At 44.0% G+C, this 23,916-nt stretch overlaps 1 protein-coding gene across 1 annotated transcript in view; it reads right to left on the bottom strand.

Annotated features, from left to right (window-relative positions):
• The window catches only part of AKAP7 (A-kinase anchoring protein 7), a 142,025-nt gene that overhangs the window by 91,112 nt on the left and 26,997 nt on the right, over nucleotides 1-23,916 (bottom strand). The window contains exon 5 of the mRNA XM_015421257.1: nucleotides 22,615-22,775. Coding sequence (XP_015276743.1) covers nucleotides 22,615-22,775 — 161 coding nt within the window. The remainder of the gene's footprint in view (nucleotides 1-22,614; nucleotides 22,776-23,916) is intronic.

Genomic DNA, 23,916 nt, shown 5'->3' with positions numbered 1-23,916 from the left:
ACGGGACCACCTTTCCCGTTACAATTCCCCCGTGCTCCCTTTGGTCATCGTTTAGGGGCCTCTTGCAGGTGCCTGGCCCCAGGATGGCTCAGTTAACTGTCACCAGGGGAAGGGCCTTCTCAGTTGTGGCCACTACCCTGTGGAATGCACTCTCAGATGACACCCGTACCCTGCAAGAATTGTTAAGTTTTTGCAGGGCATGCAAAGCTGAATTATTTAGGTTGGCCTTTGGAGAGTAACCACATGTTTGGGCTGTCTTAATAGTGGTATGGTGACAGCCACATATTTTAATGTTGTAATACTTTAATATTTTAATGTTAATATTTTATTTGTTACTTCTTTTATGTTGTTTTTACATTATTGTTTTTTAAAATTTTTAATAAATCCCAAAAATATCAAATGTATACATGTACATATACAATATAAATATAACATTAAAAAGTGTTACATTAAAAATTTACAAACTACAAGCCAGCATTTTTCCTCTGCATACTTTACCATTTACCCAAGCCTATATATCAGTATCTATAGTTCTTGGATGGTAAAAACATAAGATGTACTATTCATATAATATTCCTAGAGTTTTGCATACATCTTTCCTGGATAATTGTAAGTACTAGATAGCTAATTCACAAATATCGAAAAAGTTTTCAAGTATTCAGATAAATTTCACCTTGCTGTTCTAAATAGTCTAAAATAGGATACCAAACACTTTCAAACTCTTAGTTGTGTATACCTAAACATTTGTAAAGAATCCATTATCTTTGCCATCGTATAGTGTTCCCAGAGTTTTTAATGCCATAAAGATATTGGGGGAGCTGCTGGGTTCTTCCAATAATGACCAATAGTTGTTTTAGCTATAGTCAATAAATTAACAATTAGTATCCTATGTGAATATCCTATGTTGAATTCTGTTTATCATAATTCAAAAATAGAGATTCAGGAGTTAGTTCAAGGGAGTATCCTGTAATCAAAGACATTTTTTTGCATAATCATTTCCCAGAATTGTTTTATTTTGGGGCAATACAACCAACAGTGCATATATGATCCAATGTGCCCACATTGCTTCCAACAATTAAAAGGACAGAAAAATTATAATCCATAGATGCCCACATTTTCTCCCAAATGTCTTCATTCAGACTAATTTTACAATCCACCTTATTGGTTTTAATGATGTAAGTCACCATAAGACCCTTTGCGTGAACCGCGACTAAAAAGTCTAATAAAGAAATAAATTATGGCTGACTAAATTCTGTGTTCTGAGGAGCTACTATGTTCTCCTGATACTACTCCAAGCTTGGGGATCATCTGTTTCCCTCCCTGTTTGTGGATGGCCTAATATGTAGTGCTAAAATCTTTAAACATAATGTTGAGGGTATGAAGAATGACTGTTCTTCCTGAAAGATCCCTCTCAAGAGGCAACTCTGCAAATGATCCTTCACTGTTCCACAAATATAAAATGACCAGATTTATTTGGAACATATATGGAGCTTCATTGCTTCTTTTTCTTACAAATGGAACCCTGAACAAAAATTTTACCACACATTAATAACACTTAGCTGGGACAACAGTGGTCAGATAACGCTTCTTCAGGAGCCTAAATCCATCATGTATCTCACCAACTAATTAGTTATTCTGTTTTAAATTATGACGATCATGTGAATCTCTTTATTTTGTTAAATTTCTAGTTCATTTTTCAGTTCAAAATGGATAACAAAGTTTAAAACTACATAACAGCACAAACATATGATAAAATCCAGTGGACAGATGTCTCCATCAAAACCCTACAATTACAACACTGTATCACATGATTAAATTATACATTATGAAATATGTAAGGCTCTAGTAGACTTCTGCAAGACAAGAATTCCTGAACGGGGCCATTGCTACTGAGAAGACACTGTTCCTTGCTATGACATTTTTTATTTAATTTGTAGATTGTATCCAGACTGAAACGTTTCCAGTAGACCTTAGGAACCAAAGCAGTTCATATGCCCACCAGTCAATTCTCTTTTGTTTGCACTTCAAACCTAGTAACCACGAAAAACAAATCAAACCTGTTCAACAGTACTAATGGGACAGAAGGATCAATAAAGAATGATTAAAATTTTTATTTCCGATCGATTCTGTACAGAGGCCACATGCTGAGAGGTAAAAAGCCATTTCAGATAGGCTGAAAAACACATAATCAATGACTGCTAAAATCATTAAGGATGTTCATTTCCTTGTGTAACTGTTTACTCAGGAACCGCGTTTGTTACTATTCTCCAGTAAATTCAAATTGAAGAAACAATATATGATCTGTCAAAACTCCCATTTTACCTGCACTTCTGTTATGTCTGGATTTTTTCCCTATTTCTTCACCCTTATCCCTTAAAGTCTCCATATACCAGATAAGCTCATGCACAGTCCTCCTGGATTTTGACAGAAAGTGGAGTTAGATTTGTGTGTCATCTGCAGACTGGTGACAACTCACTCCAAATCCCTGGATGATCTCCCCCAGAGGTTTCATGAAAGAGTTAAAGCATAGGAAACAAGATGGAACCTTACAGGATTCTGTGGGCTAGAATTTAAATGCCTTCAGGAAACGATTTGTTTCCTAGAATTAAGCCAACAGACTGCAAATCATAAGTTTATATTTTAAAAAGTAATACTTCAGTATTAATTGTAATAATAATAGTAATATTCCTTACTACTGTACACCCATAATTAATGTTATATAAGCCAAATCAATAAGTCATTAAACAGAATCACAGCATTAAAAATTTCAACAGGAACCTTTTACCCTTAACGTTTAAACTTTCTATAACCTTTCTCAATACCAATTCACCACTATTAGAATTTTACTGCTAAGCTTGTTTTCATTCATTTTAATTATTAATTTTCTAGACAGCCACTTTTGGGTAGCTCTTCTCCCAGTAAAATGCAGAAGTCATTTAGCCATATAATCATGAATATATTTAATATTCCATCTATTGTGCAAAAACACACTGAAGTATGCATGATCACAATACCATAAAATAATACATATTTAATAGGAAAGACTCCCGAGTTGCTCCATTTCTGTTCTGTTTCATTAATACAAAATGCACATATTCTGTTAATTTTTAATTTAGCATTGTGATAAATACATTTCCACTTTTGAAACATGCCTACTATAATGGGGAAATCAAAGGAAAATTTTTGACAACTCTGTAATAATTCTAGAACTAACGAAGCGTAAATCGAACCCAAATGAAACATACTCACTGAAAAAGAGAAAAAAGCCAAGAACTATATTTATTGAAAGTAGCCCCACTATCAAGCAACACAAGCTGCCAAACTGCTGTGTGTTTCAGAGCTGTGTGTGAACACAATTCAGATGTAACATGGCTTGATGGCTCAGGACTGAACTCATGTCATCCTTCTTCCTTCCTATCCCTCCTCCATGCAGAAGCTTGAACTCAGTTAAAGATTTCAAATTTTGTCCAAACAGCAGTATCAGAACTAGAAAACTACACTTTTGAGAATGCAAAACATTTCCCTAGTTTTTTAAAACAAAATTTATACCTCACATTTCTGCTCTCATAAGGAACACCAAGATGGCTTACAGATTACAAATACACATAATAAAATCACATGTAAACCACTAAAAGCAACAAAAACACATCATTAAAAGAAAGCAAAAACAAATCAAAAACTTAAACAGAACAATTAAAACACAGGGAAGTAAGGACAGCTCACCGAGGGAATGCAACCCCCCCCCCCCAAAAGTCTTTACTTACTGGTGGAAGAAGGCAACAGAAGGGGACAGATGAGTCTCCCCTGGAACAGAATTCCAGAGTTTTGTTGCCATGATCGAGAAGAAACTCTCCCAGGTTGCCAGCTGCCTAATCTCAGAATGCAAGAACACCCGAAGCAAGGCATTGGAAGATGACCACAGTGATTGGGTAGGTTCATAACGGTATAGGTATTCCTTCAGGTATGTTGGTCCCAAACTATGTACGTTTTAAAGATCAACACCACCACTCTGAATTGTGCCTGGAAACAAATTGGGAACCAGTACAGATGGCCCAAGACTGGAGTGATACAGTCCCTATGACCTACTCCAGTCAACGTCCTGGCTGCAACATTCTGCACCAAATACTTTTCAAGGGTAGCCCCACATAAAACACATTGCAGTAATTGAATGTAGATGTAACCAGAGCATGCACCACAGTGACCAGTGCTTTTCTGTCCAGGAAAGGCCATGGCTGGCTAACCAGTTGAAGCTTGTAAAAGGCACACTTGGCCACAACTGCCACCTGCTTATCCAGCAGTAGGCCTGAGTCCAAAAGCACCCCCAAGCTTAGTCCTTCACGGGGAGTGCAACCCCATCCGGAATGAGTGACACAATAAATTCCAGGTCAGACCTTGTGGCCACCAGTAGCACTTCCATCCTTTCATTATTAAACTTCTGTTTATTATATTTATTAATTAAAATTTTACCCCGCCCTCCCAGCAATAATAATACAATATACAGTATAAAATCCAATCAATCACAAATTTAAAAACCATGAGTATAACAACTTTAATATAAGTCCTAGCATTTGATTCCTCAGCGTACAGTCAGTTTCTTATCTCCTTCAGGTGTCCAGGCGCTCGGGTTGGGCTATAATTGGGGACGCGAGGGGGCAGGACTCACTTTTCATAACTGTCAGATGTCAGTGGTGACAGTGATGGTGGCGGCTCCAAAAGCCTGTTGGAAGAGTTCCGTTTTACAGGCCCTGCGGAACTGTAGTAAGTCCCACAGGGCCCTGATCTCCTCCGGGAGCTCATTCCACCAGAGTGGAGCCGCCACCGAAAAAGCCCTAGCCCTTATTGTCGCTAGCCTGGCCTCCTTGATAGTTGGAAGGACCAGCCAATTCTGGGTCGCCGATCGCAGCGCTCTCTGGGGGACATATGGGGAAACGCGGTCCTTCAGGTATGCAGGTCCTTGGTCATAAAGGGCTTTAAAAGTAATAACCAGCACCTTGAACCGAATCTCGTATACTATAGGCAGCCAGTGCAGTGCTTTTAGGGCGGGCTGAATGTGTTCCCGCATGGGAAGACACAATAACAGCCTCACCACTGCATTCTGCACTAGCTGCAGCTTCCAGATTTGGGACAAGGGCAGCCCCATGTAGAGGGCATTACAGTAATCCAGGCTCAAGGTGACCATCACATGGATCACTGTTGCCAAGTTGTTGCATTCGAGGAAGGGAACCAACTGCCTAATCAGCCTGAGATGATAAAAGGCCGACTAAGCAGTGGCTGCTACCTCGGCCTCCACTGTTAAGGAGAGATCCAGGAGCACTCTCAAACTCCTAACCTCTGGCGCTGGCACCAATGGTGCCCCATCAAAGGCCGGGAGTGGGATCCCTACCCCGGACCGCCCCGACTCAGGCACAGGACCTTAATCTTTGTTGGATTCAATTTCAGCCGGCTCAGCCTAATGCAACCAGTCACGGCTTGCAATGCCCAGTCTAAATCTTTTGGTTTAGAGTTGGACCGACCACCCAACAGAGCTGGGTATCATCAGAGTACTGGTGACAACCCAGCCCATATCTTCGGGCAATCTGGGCGAGAGGGTGCATGTAGATGTTAAAAAGCATCGGGGACAGTACTGCCCCTTGGGGCACTCCACATTCCAGTGGATGCCTTTGGGACAGTGATCCCCTAACGCCACTCTTTGTCCCCGACCTTGGAGAAAGGAAGCAAACCACTGCAAGGCCAGTTCCTATACTCCAATGTCGGCGAGGTGGCGGACCAGTAGCTGATGGTCGACCATGTTGAATGCAGCCGACAGGTCTAACAGCAATCGCATCAATTCAGATGCCTCTGGAGGTAATCCATGAGGGCGACCTGTGCCGTCTCTGTCCCGTGGCCCGGGCGGAAACCAGACTGGAAGGGATCTAATATGGAACCATCATCCAAAAAGCCCTGTAACTGATTTGCCACTGCCCTCTCTATTATCTTGCCCAGATAGAGCAAGTTGGAAACCGGCCGATAGTTGGCCAATTCGGTTGGATCCAAGGATGGCTTTTTCAGGACAGGGTGCACCACTGCTTCCTTACGTGCCTCTGCCTCTGGGAACAGCCCCTCGGTGAAGGACTTATTAATTATCTCCCGCAGGGCACCTCGAAACCCCTTGTGGCCAGCTTTAATTAGCCACAAAGGGCACAGATCGAGGGAGCACATGGTAGGGCGTACAGTTAGGAGCAATTTGTCGACTTCCTCAAGACTGAGCAGGCTGAAATAATCCATAATATGACAAGAAGACATATATGGAGCCTATTCACTGTATCAACTGTAGCAGGGAGGTCACGGTAGAGCGACAAGACTTTATTTGCAAAACAGCTCGCAAATTAGTCTGTTTTGAGTCAGAGCAGTAATGGACCGAATCGTTCTAAACAATTGGGCTGGGCATGAGCTAGCAGACGCAATCTTGGCCTTATAATCTTTTAGCGGCCTTGACTGCCATCTCATAGGATCTCATAAACGTCCTATAGGATGCTCTTGTAGCTTCAGCACAAGCATGCCACCACTGCCTCTCTAACCGTCTAAACTCCCATTTCATTGGCCTCAACTCCTGGGTGAACCAAGGGGTGAGCTTCAGCCAGGGGCACAGAGAGTGCCAGGGAGCGATCTCGTTGAGTCAGCTATGCCAGACAAGCTCATTCAACGAGCCGCCAGGGGGCATCGGATCCCAAAGAGCAATCCGAAGCCAAATAGGGTCCATTTGGCTCCGTGGGTGAGCAAAAATGGGCTCGCTGCCCAAACAGGGTCTGAGTGGAGTGTTCAAACAGGCCTTCAAGGCAAAGTGGTCCGGCCATGGTACTGCTAAAGGGCCGGAACAGCAATTGAGGGCAGCAGGGGATGGAACGCAAAAGGTGGTTGAAAGCAGCAAAAGATGGAGCACAGGAGCCCGACGCGGTTGAATTGACCGGCAGCGATCGGCATCGCAGGTGGTCCCAGAATGGCGGCTGCATTGTGGGAGCAAAGCTGATAGACACCCGCAGCTGCCACACGCCAGTATGTGCAATCGCGTTGGCAGTGGTCGGGGGCAGCAGGGGGAGGGGTGCAAAAGGTGGCAATTGAAGGCTGCAGAAGATGACACACGGGAGCAAAACGTGGCCATTTCGACTGAATTGTCCAGCAACAGCCATCTTTGCGGGCGGCCCCCAAATGGCGGCCGCGTTGCGGAAGCAGAGCCGATGGGGCCCTCGGCTACTGCTTGCCCAATCAGCACCGACCCGATCGCCAGGCAATCCCAAGGCGTCGCCCGCCTGTCAGAGATCAGGCCGCCTTGGAGCATCGCGGGGGTACTCGGGGATATTAGCTCAACTCCATCCAAAAACTGCCTCCAGACACAGTTTCTGGGTTTCTATAGCCTCCCTGGGATCAGCCAGAAGGGTGAGATACAAGTGTCATCAACATATTGATGATGACCCAGCCTAAATCTCCAGATGACCTCACAGTGTGGTTTTGTGTAGATGTTAAAGAGTACAAGGAACAAGACGGTACCCTAGAGGCCAAGGGGCTGAGCAGCAGTTCCCTAGTACCACCATCTGAAGCCCACCCTACAGATATGTCCAGAACCATCACAAATTGGTGCCTCCCAATCTCAGCCTAGAAAAGCAATCCAAAAGACTACCATGATCAATGGAATCAAAAGCCACTGAGAGATCCAGGAGAATCACGGCTTGCAATGCCCAGTCTAAATCTTCTGGTTTAGAGTTGGACCGCCCGCCCAACAGCAGATAGAGCTGGGTATCATCACTGGTGACAACCCAGCCCATACCTTCGGGCAATCTGGGCAAGAGGGCGCATGTAGATGTTAAAAAGCATCGGGGACAACACTGCCCCTTGGGGCACTCCACATTCCAGTGGGTGCCTTTGGGACAGTGATCCCCTAGCGCCACTCTTTGTCCCCGACCTTGGAGAAAGGAAACAAGTCACTGCAAGGCCAGTCCCTATACTCCAATGTCGGCGAGGTGATGGACCAGTAGCTGATGGTTGACCATGTCGAACGCAGCCGACAGGTCTAACAGCAATAGCATCAATTCAGATGCCTCTGGAGGTCATCAGTGAGGGCGACCAGTGCAGTCTCTGTCCCGTGGCCCGGTTGGAAACCTGTCGGAAGGGATCTAATATGGAAGCATCATCCAAAAAGCCCTGTAACTGATTTGCCACTGCCCTCTCTATTATCTTGCCCAGATAGAGCAAGTTGGAAACTGGCCGATAGTTGGCCAATTCGGCTGGATCCAAGGATGGCTTTTTCAGGAGAGGGTGTACCACTGCTTCCTTAAGTGCCTCTGGGAACAGCCCCTCAGTGAAGGACTTATTAATTATCTCCTGCAGTGCACCTCAAAACCCCTCATGGCCGGCTTTAATTAGCCACAAAGGGCACAGATTGAGGGAGCACATGGTAGGGCGTACAGTTAGGAGCAATTTGTCGACTTCCTCAAGACTGAGCGGGCTGAAATAATCCATAATATGGCAAGAAGACATGTATGGAGCCTATTCACTGTATCAACTGTAGCAGGGAGGTCACGGTGGAGCAACAAGACTTTATTTGCAAAATAGCTTGCAAAATTAGTCTGTTTTGAGTCAGAGCAGTAATGGACCGAATCGTTCTAAACCATTGGGCTGGGCATGAGCTAGCAGACGCAATCTAGGCCTTATAATACTGTCTTTTAGTGGCCTTGACTGCCTTCTCATAGGATCTCATAAACGTCCTATAGGATGCTCTTGTAGCTTCGTCACAAGCACGCCACCACTGCCTCTCTAACCGTCTAAACTCCCATTTCATTGGCTTCAACTCCTGCTTGAACCAAGGGGTGAGCTTCAGCCAGGAGCACAGAGGGCGCCAGGGAGTGATCTCGTTGATGGCTGTCGAGAGTCAGCTATGCCAGACAAGCTCATTCAACGAGCTGCCAGGGGGCATCCGATCCCAAAGAGCAATCCGAAGCCAAATAGGGTCCATTTGGCTCCATGGGCGAGCCAAAATGGGCTCGCCGCAAAAACAGGGTCTGAGTGGAGTATTCAAACAGGCCTTCAAGGCAAAGTGGTCCGACCATGGTACTGGTAAAGAGCCGGAACAGCAACTGAGGGCAGCAGGGGATGGAACGCAAAAGGTGGTCGAAAGCAGCAAAAGATGGAGCACAGGAGCCCAATGCGGTTGAATTGACTGCAGCAATCGGCATCGCAGGTGGTCCCAGAATGGTGGCTGCATTGTGGGAGCAAAGCCAATAGACACCCGCAGCTGCCACATGCCAGTATGTGCAAACGCGTTGGCGGTGGTCAGGGGCAGCAGGGGGAGGAGCGCAAAAGGTGGTAATTGAAGGCTGCAGAAGATGACACACGGGAGCAAAACATGGCCATTTCAACCAAATTGTCCAGCAACAGCCGTCTTTGTGGGCGGCACCAAAATGGCGGCCGCGTTGCAGAAGCAGAGCCAATGGGGCCCTTGGCTACTGCTCGCCCAACCAGCACCAACCCGGTCGCCAGGCAAGCCCAAGGCGTCGCCAATCCATTTGTTAGAGATCAGGCCGCCCTGGAGTGTCGCAGCGGTACTCGGTGATATTAGCTCAACTCCATTCAAAAACTGCCTCCAGACACGGTTTCTGGGTTTCTATAGCCTCCTTGGGATCAGCCAGAAGGGTGAGATACAAGTGTCATCAACATATTGATGATGACCCAGCCTAAATCTCCAGATGACCTCACAGTGTGGTTTTGTGTAGATGTTAAAGAGTACAAGGAACAAGACGGTATCCTAGAGGCCAAGGGGCTGAGCAGCAGTTCCCTAGTACCACCTTCTGAAGCCCGCCCTACAGATATGACCAGAACCATCACAAATTGGTGCCTTCCAATCTCAGCCTAGAAAAGCAGTCCAAAAGGCTACCATGATCAATGGAATCAAAAGCCACAGAGAGATCCAGGAGAATCAATAAAGTTGTACTCCCTGTGTCCATCTCCCATTGCAGTTCATCCACCAGGATGACCAAGGCTGTTTCAGTCCCATAACTATGCCTAAAACTAGGTTGGAAAGGGTCTAAATGTCACGGCAGGACCAGGGGGCGTGACACAAGCAAGCAAAAGTCCAGGAACAGTCCGAGGTCAAGCCAGACAAATCAGGTAGCAAGGTTCAAGCAGGTTTAAATCACAGTCCAAAAGCAGGGTCAGACATACCAAAGTTTCAAGTCCATAAATCACAACAATACCAGAGGAGTCAGAGATGAACGCAGGGTCAACAAAGCCAAAGGTCAAAAGCCGAGGATCAAGCCGAGAAGAATTCCACAAGGTCTGGAGCAGAGATGCAAGGATTCAGGTCCTGAACAAACGACGTTGCCAGCACAAATGACTGCTGGCAACAGACTTGCATATATACAGTGCTAGCTAATCAACTCATTAGCTAGCCAGGAGTGAGGACAGGATCCTGTCAGTAATCAGGGCTAAGAGATCTTCTGGCACGCATGCGTGCATTCTGCCTTCGCTCTCTCAGCTGTTGTCTTCTTACATTCCTGAGCCTGGTTACAGGTGGAGGCGAGTCTGATGATGAATTACTGGGCTGCAGCAGAGACTGATCCCTTGCAGGTGTTCCCTGGGAGGCTCTATCCTCCTCACCACTTAGATAGCTTTCAGCTACAGGATCCAGTCTTTGCCTTTCTGCTGCAGTACTGTCCTCAGGAGCCTGTTCAGGGTCCTCAGGAGCCTGTTCAGGGGCATCAGCAAAGGCAGGCATGACATCAGCAGGGGCAGGCATGACACTAAACAATTTGCCTCATTCATGAAAGTTTGAAGTTGTCCAGCCAGCACCTATTAAATTACCTTGCTCAAGAATGGAACATTTGAGACAGGTCAATAATGATTGAGAACTGGTTTCAGGGTAGGCTTATTTAGTAATGGGCATACCCCAACCTGTTTCAAAATTAGGGCTATTGCCCCCTCTCTCAAGTTAGCATTAACTATTTCTCAGACCCAGTAAGCCAGCCCTGCCTGACAAACTTCTAGGAAGGGCAAGTGTCTTAAAACAGGTGGTCGGCCTCAAATTTTCAAGAATCCTGTCTATTTCCTCAGACTGGTCTCCTGCTGGGGAAACAGGTGACAGTGAAAAATGCTTTTTTTTCCAGTTAGGAAGCTGGCACCTGATTTGCTGACATCTGATCTGACCATCCTGATCCACGCTTCAGTAAACATGGGGCCAGATTAGTACATAGAACTATCTGGAAGCTGCGGCTGATGCAAGGGGAGCGGTGGCAGCAAGGGGAGCGGTGGCACAGTGGGTATATCCCACTGCCTTAACATCTGAACTGTGTCAGTTCAAGCCCCGCGCTGGTGTGAGCAGCCAGCCTGTTGTCCCCAGCTCAAAGACTGCCTTTCTCTGCATGACCTCATGTGGCAACTCTGCTCTTCCCACCAAGGTTCACTGTCAGTTCTCCTATTGTGCAAGGCACATTCTGCCACAGTCCATGCTTGGGCTTTTTCTGTCACTGCCCCGTGCCTCTGTAATGGTCTCTCAGAAGAAGGGGGGCTGTTACCCTCCAGCCCCTCGAGTGAGGCTGCAAAACAAAGACTTTCTAGAGTCTGGGCAGAGGGGGAAACCCTACTGGTTGGGCCATAAATTGGTTTTAGTCTTGTTTTAAACATGTTTATTAAATTATTTTGTATTTTTTGTTACATTGTTGTTAGCTACCTTGGGTCCTGTGGAGATTATGGAGATTATGTGCAATAAATCATTTTAGTAAAACTCACCATTCTGAATTCAGTTAATGAGTTATTTGCTTCCAGGCATTCTGTATTTGCCGTAACAATGAACTACTAAAAGAAACAAGATGTTCACAAAAGACAAAGAAAATCAGTGGTATAATGGCCTTTTATAATAAGTCCATTTAGTTCAAACTGGCACCTCCCAAAATGCCACATAATCTCATCTGACACTGATCTTGTTGTTTTATGTTGATCTATGCCAGAAAATGATCCAAACAGATTAATAAGAATATAAGAAAGGCTTACTTCTTCTGAACACTTCTCGATCTGCATTTTAGTTTAATTATATTACATCCAGTTGACAATGACAAGATTCTAAATGTACTCAACTTATCTACTTTGTGTAGTAATTAAAGAGTCAGGTTTCTTAAATACCAAAGCCCGATTTGGTCTGAATCTGAACTTTTACTTCTATGTGAACCAGTTCAGAGGCCTACAGCCAAGAATTATGCACAGACTGTTCTAGAAAACCCAGATGCTGACAGTGCCATGTAGAATACTGCATTAGATTGTTGTCTAATTAAATTTGTGCATTAGATTCAAAGCATCTGCTGGATAGCTTTAAGATCTGTAATTTCCTGCCACTGTTTCTGTTTTATGTTGTGCTGTTCTTTCTCCAGAGTCCTAGTGGAAAACTAGTGACAAACAGGCAAACATAGCAGAAGGATTCATATGAAGGTTATAGCAGTATCTTGCACAAACGTAAGTTAGAATCAGATGATACAGAGAGCGTGTGGCTGTATCACATCCCCCCTCTTTCCCCAGCAATGTTGAACAGGAAACATGTGGCATGGTGTCATTGTCGAGTTTTCCCATACCCACAAATGGCGACAAATGAACTGGAGCAGAGGTAGGAAAACTCTCAGTCACATCACACATTTTCTTTTACTAGACTGACTTGGGGGGGGGAGGAGAGGATGAAAGGATGGTCCTTTTGGTGGCAGCCACAAGTTCGGTTTATCATCTAGATCTACCCATAATCCAGGAGAAAATCACAGGGAGTGATTTTTTTTATCCAGATGCTACTTTGTGGGAGAATACTGGTCTTCGGCTGGTACAACTTGACCTAAAGTGGGTTGCACCAGCAGCATCATAACAACCTTTCAAAGGATGTTACGAAGAAAGAAAGTGAAGGAGAAAAAATAATGCTGGACAAAAGGGGAAGAGCGAAGGAGACAAATGTAGAAAGAGAGAAAAAATAATGCTGGACAAAAGGGGAGAAAATGCAGGGAAGAAAAGATACGGTGAAACAGTAAAGGGTCAATTGCACTGAAGGAAAAGGCAGAGTGGGCTCCCTATTGGAGGTTGAGGTTTTAAAGGTAGATTCTGAGCAGAGGGCCAGTGAGGTACAGGATGTCATGTCACACTGAAGAATTAAAAAACTGGAAGACTTGATAAAGAAATCAACAGGGATAAATTAATAAGCTATTAAAGTATGAAAAAGGAACTCTTAAAAAGGAATTTTATGAGAGGCTGCTTTGCATTGTGCAAAAAAAAAAAGTTACTGGAAGAGTAAATTAATGTTCCTAAGCAGGAACCTTTATGGTTTCAAGGCTAGAAACAGCTGAACAGAGCATGCCCAAGAAAGAAAACCTGAAAACCCCACAAAAGAAAACCTCCAGCCTAAGAAGGGGGCTGTGCTAATATTGGGACTATGTGCCTTATTAAAAGGCCTTCCAGTATCTTCCAACTTAATGGGTTACGTTTTCTTCTACCCCAAGCCACAGATGAAGCTTGGTGAAGATAAATTTAAATACACTATGAAAGTACCAGAATCAATGGTAAGTCAGCCTCCACTCTTGCTTCTTCTGCCTTACAGGTAGGGATCAGTCTCAACTACTGCCTAGCCTCCTCTGTCTACACAGCTGATAGCAAGCAGCAATTCTGCCTGAACACTCATTCTTGCTGGGGAATGAGCAGCATGGTTACCAAACCTTCCTACTGCATAGGATCCAGGAATGGCTGACATAACTCATTTGCACTCTTCAAGTATTAGGGCAGTTTTCCAAACAGGGTTCCATGGACCCCTTAGGTTCTACAAGCACCGCCCCAGATTTCACTTCTTCCAATTATTAATTAGTACAAGAATTTGCCTTTGAGCCGTAAAATAAGTAATAAATTACATATAACCAGTTTACCAGCTATTTGTGGGTAGAGGCAAAGGGAGCTGAATTGGGGTTCTGCAGGCTATCACATGCTGCAGGGGCTCCTCAACCTCCCCCCCCAAAAAAAGCTGTCCCAGGGAACTGTTTTCAGTTTGTATCTTTTATCGTTTGTTCTTCTTTTATTAGCTGTCTTGGGCATATTCTGGAGAGGCAGAGTACAAATAACCCAAAGAAATAAGATGAACAGGACTCTCCAAAGCAAGTTATAATCTTACATTTTGTACCCAGGTATGAATATGCTCTGAACAAAAACCCTAAAGCATTAATAGTGCCAAAGTATAATCTGAACAACATTCCTGGAGTTCAAAAACATGTAAAGAACAGAAGAACTAGAAGAACTATGGATTGAAACGAGACATATTATCAAAGAAGAATGTACAAAGACTACTCCTGTAGCCAAAAGAAATGAAAAGCCTTGATGGGTGACTGATGAAACTCTTCAAATCGCTAAAGAAAGATGAGAAGCAAAAGTAAAAAGTGACAGAAACAGAGCTGCTGCCAGTAGCGTATCGATCTGTTTCGAGGAAAACAGGGGACATCAAGTGGCCACCCCAGCAGTGCATCCAAACTACATTGTCAGGAAGTAGAAGGGAGACATGGCTCATCTTGCTAGGCCTACCCCTGAGGTAAGAGAGTAAAATGTTGTTCTTTCTTTTTTGATTTTCATGGTCACAGCACTTTGGCCACAGAACTGATGCTCTGTGGCGAAGAAGAAGAAGAAGAGATTGGATTTATACCCCACCCTTCACTACCCAAAGGCGTCTCAGAACGGCTTACAAACTCCTTTCCCTTCCCCTCCCACAACAGAAGGAGAGAGAGAGGGACAAAGGCCACCAGCACCAGACTGAGGAAGCCAGGAAGGTGGCTCCCTTTCCCTCCTGGTCAGAACTTTGGAAAAGAAGAAGATCAGTTTGACCCCAAATATCAGCCAAAGGTACAACAGCTGCTGGCAGCCACCTTCTTCCTCCCCGATTGGACTCTGCTGCTGCTATCAGTGGCCTTGTGACCACGGAGCTGAGCAGAGAAACCACTGGGCCACAGGTAGGAAGAAGGCCTCAGCTACTGCTGGGAGACTGAAAAGGTATGTCTGATGGACAATGTCCCAGGATAAAAGTAAATTTGCCACACCACTTTTATGTATATTCTCTCCAAAAGACTTGATTGAGAAATCAGTAAGATACGATGTGATAAACGGGTCTAAGGTCTATAACCCTTATTCTGATTGCATACTGTGAAGCTATATCTGATGAACAACTTCCAAGTATAAAAGTAAGATTACTGCTTCAGTTTTATATACTTTATTTCCAAAACGCTTGATTGAGAAATCCGTAAGATATGATGTTCTACATCTGGTCTAAGGCTGTTTAACACTTATTCACCTTGCAGAATGTGAAGGTATGTCTGATACACGTCTTCCAAGGATAAAAGTAACATTGCTGCTTCAGTTTTATGCACAGTCTCTCTAAAAGGCTTGATTGAGAAATCCGTAAGATATGATGTTCTACATCTGGTCTAAGGCTGTTTAACACTTATTCACCTTGCAGAATGTGAAGGTATGTCTGATACACGTCTTCCAAGGATAAAATTAAGGGTGCATCTCCAGTGTTATTTACATTCTTTCCAAAAGGCTTGATTGAGAAATTGGTAAGATATAATGCTCTACATCTGGTCTAAGGTCTTTTAATCATTATTTAGCTTGAAGACTGTGAAGGTATATCTGATGGACCTCTTCCAAGGATAAAAGTAAGTGTGCCACTCCAGTTTTACGTACCTTCTCTCCAAAAGGCTTGATTGAGAAATCAGGACGATATGATGTTCCAGATCTAGTCTAAGGATTTTTTATCCCTTATTCAGCTTGCAGACTGTGAGGATATGTCTGATGGTCAACTTCCAAAGATAAAAGACTGTATCTCCAGTATCACCCACGCCCTGACTCACCTCGAAGGCAGCAGAGGAACAGGGGAGCGATGGCACCACAGCCCCCGAAGCAGACGTGGCACAACGGCACGACGCCCAGCAGCTCAGGCGGAGGTTGCAACGCTGGCAGGGCAAGACCCTCACAGCGAGCGCCACGTTGCCCCACCCCTAGGAGCCGTGGCTCCAGCTCCACCAAGAGAGAGCTGAGGCCGAACGCAGTGGAGCACCTGGGTGGCGGCGCTGGCGGCGCGGGCCCCGGGCCAACAGGACCACCACCGGCTCACCTACGGTCACACCCCGAATGCCCAGGAAGCGTCCGTGTATATAAATGGGGGCGGGGCCAGATCAGGAGGAAGGGAGGCGGGGGAGGGGGCGGCATCGGGAGTGGAGAGTGGGAATAAAAGAGGAGCTCTTTGGAGAGACCAGGGAGGAACAGCATGCGAGGGAGCAAAACTGCAAAAGTGATGGCTAGAGAGAGAGAGAGGGAGTAGTATCCGGCGCACGAGGCAGAGGGACTTGAGGGGTGCCGTTAACCCTGTCCCCTGCCTGTCTGAGGTACTTCCGCAGCTCCCTTTAGCGAACAACCTCTGACTCCCAGCGTCGCCTACCCCGCAGGGAAGCCAGATGTCGACGGCCACCAATGGGCTCCCCCCAAACCCCCAGGAGAAGCCCATCACACCAGTTTTATGTACATTCTCTCCAAAAGATTTGATTGAGAAATCAGTAAGCTATGAGGTTCCACATTTGGTCTAAGGTTTTTTAACAGTAATTCAACCTGCAGATGGAGGTCTCCCAAGGATAAAATTAAGGGTGCATCTTCAGTTTTATTTACATTCTTTCCAAAAGGCTTGATTGAGAAATCGGTAAGATATGAGGTTCCACATCTGGTCTAAGGTCTTTTAACAGTAATTCAACTTGCAGACTGTGAAGGTATGTCTGATGGACCTCTTCCAAGGATAAAAGTAAGAGTGTATCTCCAATTTTATGTCCATTCTTTCAAAAAGGCTTGATAGAGAAATCGGTAAGATATGAGGTTCCACATCTGGTCTATCCCACTGTCTTAACAACCGAACTGTGTTAGTTCGAGCCCTGCGCTGGTGTGAGCAGCCAGCCTGTTGTCCCCAGCTCATCGTCCACCCAGCGATTCGAAAGCTTCAGCGAGTAGGTAAAATGGGAACCACTCCTTAGAGAGAGTGGGCACGCCAATCTCCCTTGTGGGAGGGTGTTAGTTGATGGTTGGGACGTCCTGATCGAGGTCGGAAAGCAGCGGAAGAACTTCTCGGCTACAAAAATCCATGCAGTGGATGTTTCCAGCCAGGCGGTGGCAGTGTGGTGATGTGACATACGGGTCCTGAAGCCTGGTTGACAAGCAACCATTCGGAAAATGACTGAGCCACGCCAGAAGACGTTTACACCGTGCAGTGACAGCGTGTGCAATTAAATGAATATATGTTGTCTTCCCTATCCCCTATGAACATTGTTAGTCCCCTGTCTAAATGTGTAACTGTACATTGCTTTGAGCCCACTAGGAAAAGCAATTAATAAATTGAAAGTATTATTATTATTACTATTATTATTATTATTATTACATGCTACCCTGAGTTTCTTGTGATAAAACTGAGGAAGAATGAGCTAAAAATAAATAATATTTTAAGAGCCTGGTGTTTTCAACAATCTTTTGATTCCTGCCAGGAGAAAAATGGATCTTACAATTGTCACAGGGATAGGAAAGAGAGAAATGGAAATCTTTGTGTGCTATATTGAACTATGCAAAAGATAACTGAGATAGCAATGGCCTTTGCAACTTCAAAAAAAGCACTAATATGAGTCACAAAATGTTCAGGCATGGTATGATTCCACATTCCTTGGAGGACAAAAGATCATTCACTGCCTCTAAGAATGTCTAACGGAACCTTTCCAAAAAATGGTTGGAATTCGTGGGACAGCTTAAAGGACAATGACAAACCACAGACATTTCTTCAGCACTGAGATCTTTTTGTTAAATATCTTTCAAGAAAAGATGCATTGAAGGTTGTCTGCTCTTGGTTTTATTCTGGCCCGTTTCCTCAAAGTAGATCTAAATTTGAAATCCTAGGCACATGGGGGATACCCAATCGTAGGATTCACTGCAGTGGCGGACAAGATTGGAATAATTCACTCTCATCACTGCTGCTCTTGCAATTCACTCAGGATGCATTCAGATACCACATCTGATGTCACATCTTAAGCCTGAGTAGACTTGGCCTATGTACATACCTCCTTCCCCATTTCCCTTCTTGCACAGACTGCAATGAAGGATTCTTCATTTAAAACTAACTCCAGATGACTTTGCCACCAAACTGTGCTATTTTGTTCTTACCCATAGCCACTTTAGATTTAGTGACAAATGGCCCCACAGTATGCTAACATCTTTATTGCCGACCTGAAGCAATGCTTCCTAAACTTCCACCCATTCATACCTCTCTTACACCTGTGGCACACTGATGACATTTTTATTGTCTGGACACATGGTAAAGAAGCCCTGGACATATTCCGCCAGGCATTCAACAACTTTCACCCTCACCATCAACCTGACAATGAACCGATGTATGCAAGAAATACATTTCTGGACACTACCGTAAAAATGCACAATGGACACATAGACACCACCTTATACTGGAAACCTACTAACCAACAAACATACCTACATGCCTCCAGCTACCTTCCTAAACATATCAAAAGATCCATTGTATGCAGCCAGGCTCTATGCTACAGCCACATCTGTTCCAATCCTACAGACAGAGATTCTCACCTGAGGGATCTACAGTAAACCATTTTGGAACTAAAGTATCCACCTGATAAAGAAACAGATTAACTACTAAGCCATAATGGTACCCAGAGAAAACCTGTTGCAAGATAGGCCCAAAAAAGACACTAACAGAACACCACTAGTAGTCACATACAGGCTGCCAGGGGTCTTTTTGTAGAAAAAGAGCTGCCGGAGCTCATTAGCATAACTCATTAGCATATGCCACACCCCCTAACATCACCGGAAGTGTGTCATAAGGCCACACCCCCTGACATCACCAGAAGTGTGTCATAAGGCCACATACCCCTGACACCACCGGAAGTGTGTCAGAAGTGGGGCCCTCCTGAGGTCCACCAGCGGGGCCTGAAATCCAAAAGCCCTCCCACTCCTGCCCCCCAAGCACCAAGAACGCAGAGCATCACTGTGCCAGACATAAGAACATAAGAGAAGCCATACTGGATCAGGCCACCTCCACCAGCGGGGCCTGAAATCCCCACCTTCCTGAATAGATATAAATTGCCTGCCTACCATTTTTCTTCTCACCTTGACACAGAGAGTACTCCATCTTTCTGTGTTATATCTCTGAGGATGCCAGTCACAGTTGCTGGTGAAATGTCAGGTTCTACAATGCCAAGACCACGGCCATACAACCCGGAAAATCTACAACAACTAATGAACTCTGGCTGTGAAAGCCTTTGACAATAGCTCTTTAAATGGAACTACGTGGCATTGTAATGAAAGCATAAGCAGGGTCAGGTCATCAGAATCACTCATAAATGGGAGCATTTTGACACAGATATTCCATCAATGTCCTGTAAAATCAAATGTGAAGATCAGAGCTCTAGTAAATGTAATCATCTAGGAGAATGAGAGCTACCAGATCCCCATCAGAAATTATCCACAGCAGAGATTAACAGTGCCAGCATAAACCCATTAACTTCAACAAGTTTAGAAGGATGTGACTCTGGCTGATTCTGCATTGGCTTTCCCCTCCATTGTTTTACAAAACCCACGTTGGAGCAGAAATTCCCCCCTGCATTGCATGCTGCTTTCACTTCCGTTGATCATAGGATTTTATGGTAGCCTCCACACTCCATGCCACTTTCGCTTCATCATGGGGTTTAATGGTATCTTCTGCATAGATTTATGGCCGTTCAGGCATGACTTTGCAGTCAGTACAGCGTTGCCCCATGGTATTTGAAAGTGGTTTTGAGCTGGACTTTTTCCTCCCAGTTGAGAAAATGTAGAGCGAATGCTAGATGCAGAATCACCCTCTGTTTAGGACTGCATTGTAAGTCTGCCAAGTAGCTTGGAGTTAATTAAGCAAAAGACACAAACCCGATTGGTTTTTTTCCCCCATCAATCAAAATTATAGGTATACATCAGAAATGAACAGATTTGTTTTTAGAGCATAAAACTCCCCATCCAGAGAAGAGTTTTTTTTCTCCCCATCAATCAAAACTATAGGTATACATCAGAGCATAAAACTCCCCATCCAGAGAAGAGGGCCACTTCCCTTTTTTTGTTGTTTCATAAATAATGTTTCAAGTCAAGCATCCTAACTACAAAGAGGCAAACCCCCTTTTTTTTGCATAAATAATGTTTCAAGGCAAGCATCCTAACTACAAAGAGGCAAACCTAAATCATTCTCTCATGCAGCTAAGCAACGGACATTTTGCTCCAAAAGCAGCAAATTCTACAACATTGGGGGTAATTTCACAATATAATCATGCCTAGCAAGTTACCTGCCCACTTGAAAGGAGGCAAAACCACAGTAATCGCTCATGCAGAGAAGTGGTAAGCAGCTTGCTACGCGGATAGGTGCACTGGGTTCTCCAGATCCCTAAATAGCATTACACCCATTTAAGCTCACTTTCAATTAAGGATGTAACGCTGTTTAGGACTGCACTAATGTGCTTCTCAAATTATGGTTACAATTCTCCCACAGAACACTGTGTGCACATGGTCTCAGGCAAAGTAAATTAGAGCTTTAAAGGTTTGTCAGCTTAATACAGGATACAGATCACATAATTTTAAATGGACTTTTCTGGCCACACCAGTTTAAGGTTGTGAAAACCAGGCTACCTCTTCCATCTATCTTCCTCACAAATTCACTGTATAGTGTATGTTGGAGGGAAATTTTTAGTGAAATATGTAAGAAATCCTGCCATACGTATAAAAAGCTACACTAACCAACAGCAGTCTAAAAAGAATCAAGACACTGAAATATTGGTTACAAGACTGATTTACTAGACATTAAAGGAAAAAAAATTAAAAACCTTTTAAATCAGTTTCATAGAACCAAGAAATACAAATACTGCAGTGTTTGGACAGTGCAGATAAAACTAAGACCATTACTATTTAATTGAAATTTACTATTCTGGAAGGAAAACAATACTGTGCTGCAGTCTTCTCTGGCTTTGATTTATAATTTATATTACTAAATACATATAGTGTAGCTTTCACAGATGACTCCCAACTGCTATTAATGGAGCAGTTATTAGATCACACAGTAATGATACTATTTCATTTAGACCATGGTAGAGAAAGTCCATGGTTTAAGTTTCCAGATTTATAAACCCACAGTAGAATTCCATGCCCACTGCGCTAGACAGTACCATTATTAAATCCCACAGTAATGATAAAACAACAACAGGGTGCCTACTCCCAAGTCTACACTGCCACTGCAATTCAACTGTGCAGCAGTAGGCTACCAACAGCGAAATCATTGTGCTGTAACATGAGCAGATGGGGGGGCGGGGGGCAAAAACCTGCGGGTGGGGGGCCTTAATGAGCCATGGTGATGAGAGAGGACTATAATATGAGTCCTATGCTTGCTGGTAAATGTTATGCCAGCAAAAAAAGGCAGCATGTTAAAATATTTCCATCTGACATAGGAAAATGGCTTATATCGTCAGACCATGGGTCAATCTACTTCAGTCTTCTCTGTTCTCATGGTAACGGCTCTCTAGCAGCTGAATGGCACCCTTACAATGATAGCTTTAAGTGTCCCTTATCTGCCTGGTCCCTTGCCACTTCCGTTAAAGATTATTCTGCTTGCACAGACTCCTCAACAAACAATTCAAGTGCCTAGTTATAACCATTGTTGTCTGAGCTTCTCAGAATCCCCGAGGGATTAAAGGCTGGGGGGACAGGCTCTTATCCTTTAACCTCTGAGCTAGAGAGTCAGCTGGGTGTCGTAACTGGAATGCCACTCCTTTCTTCTCGGTTCAGCTCTTGCTTCACCCTGATGAAAGAGTTGCTTGTAGGTCATTGCTGGTTATGTTTGGGCTACTGGGGGTTTTAAACCTGGTTTTGAAGTAATTCCTGGAGTTCTTCGCTGCAGGAGTCACTTGCTACCCTGTTCACCACTGGGCCATGGAGGCCTTAGATAATAGGAAAAACCATGCTCGTACGCTGCATGTGGAAAGCGATTTTATAACATCCTCATGATACCCCCTACCTACCCCTCCAATTCAGACTGCTGCCTTCCCTGCCCAGATTCTCTAGAAGTGTTGTTGGTACACCATGTCACAATTGGTGGGGTTGCCAGGGCTTCTCCTGGGAGCAGTTGTAGGAGTTGCAATGTTCTTCCTTGTTTGGGGTGCTACTCTTTTGCTTGTTCCTATGTTACAGGTAATTCAAAAGTTCAAAACGACACTATTGTGTGGGCACAAGTTTTGGGTGCTGCTGCTGGCATCCAGTGTCATAAGATCAACCTTTCTGGTTACAATCTTAAACATACTTCCCAGGAAACAAGCCCCATTGAACTCATGCTTCTGATTCAACATGTGTAGACTGGATTGCTGGAGACAGCTCTAAAAAGTACAACCTGAAAGAAAGAAAAACTCCGAGAAGTTTCCAGAGTTTACTGCCTGTATACAGGCACATAATATTTCAGGACCAGTAGTGTCACACATGAGTAGGCTGTCAGATTTGCATTCCGGACACTTTATAGCGATATTAAAGTGTTACCTGAGATCTTTACAAGTGTTGCTTCATGATCACTCTCTCTCAACTTCACAAATCCAACTTGATTTCTAAAGTGATCAATTCCTTGAAATGATAAATCCAGGGGCTTCTCTTGTAGGAGTTCTTCTATTAAATCTTTACTCTCCAGGAAAGCACCAACTGCTCTATCAGACAGAAAACACACATATATCAGAAATGACACAGAAACCTTATTTTAGATTGCAATTATTCTTGCCATCCCATTGTCAAACCTCTTTCCTGAAAACCTGATTCCATGGCCTTTGTTTTAGAAACGTGATTCAGACTATCACTATGTCTAACAGAAAAGTGGCTGGCCTCATGCCAATTGTGACGACGTGAAAGGAAGTATAAGAATACAATAAATATTCAGAAGTGAATCCCACTGAGTTCAATGGGATTTATTGTCCTGGAGGTGGGTTTAGGATTACTGTATTAAAATTAACTTTGTCTAGATAATGCTCTTGGTACTTTTGAAGCAAAATTCTTTCTTTTTCCACCTAACTACTGATTATGATTAAAGAGTTATTGACTTTGTCACTAGATGGCAGTAACTACCTGGCAAGCAGACATCTTCAAAGAGCTGTACATTTACTTCATCTGCTAGACTTTAGAGCAGGGGTCCTCAAACTTTTTAAACAGGGGGCCAGTTCACTGTCCCTCAGACCGTTGGAGGGCTGGACTATAGTTTTAAAAAAAAACCTATGAACAAATTCCTATGCACACTGCACATATCTTATTTTGAAGTAAAAAAAACAAAATGGGAACAAATACAATATTTAAAATGAAGAACAAGTAAAGTTAAATCAACAAATTTACCAGTATTTCAATGGGAACTATGGGCCTGCTTTTGGTCAATGTCCGGTTCCATATTTGTCACTGCTAGTCGTAACACGTGATGCAAGTGTGCACCAGTTAGTCTAGATCTGGTTGGAGATTTCAGATGTTTCATATTGGAAAAAGTCTGTTCACAGACATAAGTGCTTCCAAAGATGGTTGCCATTTTGAGTGCATGGTTCCTGAGATTAGGATATGTCTCAGAGGGGAGAAATGCATAGAAATTAGAAAGGCTGCTTGACTTGAATGCTTCTTTCAGAGAGTCATAATTCTGCAGTTCAGCCAGTTCCATTTGGTAAATTGTATCCACATTTTCAATGTCAATAGAAAATGGGTTACGGAAAAGCTGTATGTCCTGTTCATGAAGATGAAGCGCACACAAAACAAAAATTCCCCCTCTGCAAGCGCTACTTTGTGGCTTGCAAAAGAGGGGGGGGGGTCAGCTGGAAA

This window comes from Gekko japonicus, unplaced genomic scaffold (assembly GCF_001447785.1).
Source record: "Gekko japonicus isolate JY-2015 unplaced genomic scaffold, Gekko_japonicus_V1.1 scaffold407, whole genome shotgun sequence".
Taxonomy (NCBI): Eukaryota; Metazoa; Chordata; class Lepidosauria; order Squamata; family Gekkonidae; genus Gekko; species Gekko japonicus.
The sequence above is the reverse complement of the archived record's forward strand: the minus strand, read 5'-3'. Positions and strand labels throughout refer to the sequence as shown.